Source organism: Lucilia cuprina, chromosome 2 (assembly GCF_022045245.1).
Source record: "Lucilia cuprina isolate Lc7/37 chromosome 2, ASM2204524v1, whole genome shotgun sequence".
Lineage (NCBI taxonomy): Eukaryota > Metazoa > Arthropoda > Insecta > Diptera > Calliphoridae > Lucilia > Lucilia cuprina.
Window position 1 is genome coordinate 66,115,318 of NC_060950.1, and position 2,454 is coordinate 66,117,771.

At 32.4% G+C, this 2,454-nt stretch overlaps 1 protein-coding gene across 1 annotated transcript; it reads left to right on the top strand.

The window, feature by feature from the left end:
- Positions 1 to 266: 266 nt before the first annotated feature.
- LOC111679570 lies at positions 267 to 2,096 on the top strand. The gene has a single exon (XM_023441147.2). The coding sequence runs from the start codon at positions 1,148 to 1,150 to the stop codon at positions 1,967 to 1,969; it is 822 nt and encodes a 273-aa protein (XP_023296915.1). The 5' UTR covers positions 267 to 1,147; the 3' UTR covers positions 1,970 to 2,096.
- Positions 2,097 to 2,454: the final 358 nt, after the last annotated feature.

The window sequence follows — 2,454 nt, forward strand, 5'->3', positions numbered from 1 at the left end:
CTCATAAAGCTTTGAGGAACAAACTTTTTGTGTTTAATAATCAGGAAATTCGGATACAGTTGCAATCGAATTCATTATCCAAAAGTATGAGATGAATATACATATGTATGTATATTATTATCATCTTTATTTAATGCGTTTTAATTAAACGTTTAATTGAAGCAATAAAAACTTCGTTAAAATAACAAATATTTTTAATAATGAAACATTTGCTTGAATCACAACGATTAAACTTCTTCCTAAAAAGTCGATTGAATAGTTTGAAGGTATTTATTAATTAAAAGTGTTTAGACCGAACAAAATTAAAATTTGAGTTAAATTAAGACGTATTTCTAAAGAGACTCTAGATTTTAAACTTTAATTAAACCTCGACGACTTTATAAAGTTAAAAATTATTTGCAAAATAAATAAAGACGCGGCGACAAGTGTACGGGACAGATGGGAAATACAAACTAACGTGATTTTAAGCGACAAAATTGAAAATTTCCATTTTAAATAAATTAGTTTCCGCTTAAAGTGACGGTCGCGTCAATGTCTGTCTATTTCCTTTTTCACATACATACATGTATGTACGCTGAGTATAGACACCAACAATTAGAAGAATTATCCTGCCTTTGAGGTCTTGTCATAGTAATGCTTTAACAAACAACACATATTACATTCCAAAAGAGACGTGACAGAAAAAACGTTTAACACCAACACCTCCGTTAGATGACCAGATGACGAGGAAAAGTTTCTTAGAAAAGAAATCCTCTTATTCGTTATTCGGCTCATTATAATGATGACATTATAAATGTATTTTTAACACCCCAACAAGAAAGGAATTTACCACAAACTCAAAATTGAAAAAAAAGACAAATTTGCATTAACACGGCGGTACCTGTACAGCTTAAATAGCAACAGGTAGCGGATTTTCGCAGCGCAATAAAAGCGTTTGGGATTTATGATAGCGCAAAAGGAAATAACGCTAAAATTTTCGCTGATATTCCCAAACTACCTAAAAGGTATTTAAGGTTTATCTTCGCCAACAAACAGCATCAGTTGAGCAACAACTTTTCACAGGATAACAACATTTTGGTTATTTCAACAAATTTGAATTATTGTGATAAAAGTTTATTAAAAAAACAAAAAGGACATCAATTACAAAATGAGTGATATTTACGATTACGCCTATATGCATGTCATGCGCCATCAAGTGGAAGTTAATAAATATACCTCGGCTCCCATAGATGATTCATCAGCAGAAAATCTAGTCAATACTGAGGATTTTTCACCACGAGATCTGCAATTGTTCATGGACAGTCTGGAGACCATCACACGCTTGGAAAAGGCAAAATATGAACGTCGTCAAAGACGTAAGATTCAAAGTCATCAGGAATCCTTTGAATATTCGAAAAAGATCATCACCTGTTTAGATTCTTCGCTGGTGGGCTCATCATTGGCCGATGAAGATGCCAAAAGTACTTATACCTCTGAATCTGATTACATCTATGATGAAACATATTTCGGCATGAGTTCTCAAGGCACCAGCAATGCCACCTATAGTAATCTAACAGTGGACTCTCTGAAATCATTTTCCTCCGACTCTGAAGAATCCGGTGTATTCCTTAACAATACCCAAGATGATCATCTCTATGAAAACATTGATCCCATACGGCCGAGATCAAAAGTAATTTCTCATCCTAAATGTAAATCTCTCAAATCTCGTCTTATTTCGTTAATTATGAAGAAACAATATGTACAACCCGAATCACCGGCCGTTGATATGCTCTCCTCCACCACTTATGGTGAGGACAGTGAAGAAACTGAAATTTATGATCGTGTCCTGGACGATGTCATACAGCATCAATTCACCAAAAATCCCAAAAAAGGCAAGCGAAAATATCGTTCCTCATCGAAAAAACAATCCGAAACCGTTAGCGCTGAAGAAAAGTTCCTGGATAAAGCCATGCGTTTCTTAACTTTATAAAAGTTTGAAATAACAAGAGAACAGCAAACCTCTAGATCTTTTGTCAAATTTCTCGATCAAAGATCAAAGTGATATTTGATAAGAAAACTTAGTAAAATTAGTCTATAAGTTCTTAAAAGAATGAAAAGAAAAATAACTTCAGGAAAAATGTAATTTTGCAAAGAAAAATAGTTTTAAGAAAATGTTTAACATTTTGGAAATTGAAAGGAAAAAAACAAAATTAAATAAAATTTTGAAATAATAAATAAAATAATTGAAAAAAATATAAATATTTAAATGTGATTTTAATTTAAGAAAAGAATATGATCTTGATTTTATCAAATTCCTGGAAGATCTAGTACAGCATTTGTTCCAGTTCTAGTTCCAGATCAGTTCTCGTTCCAGATCAGTTCTCGTTCAGTTCTATTTCACTTCTAGTTTTGTTTTAGTTTAGTTCTAGTTCAGTTCTCTAGTCTAGCCTATCGTCTAGTCTATAATCTAATCTA

Coding starts and splice junctions, on each gene's coding strand:
- LOC111679570 (XM_023441147.2), top strand. CDS start 1,148: ATGAGTGATATTTACGATTACGCCTATATGCATGTCATGCGCCATCAA.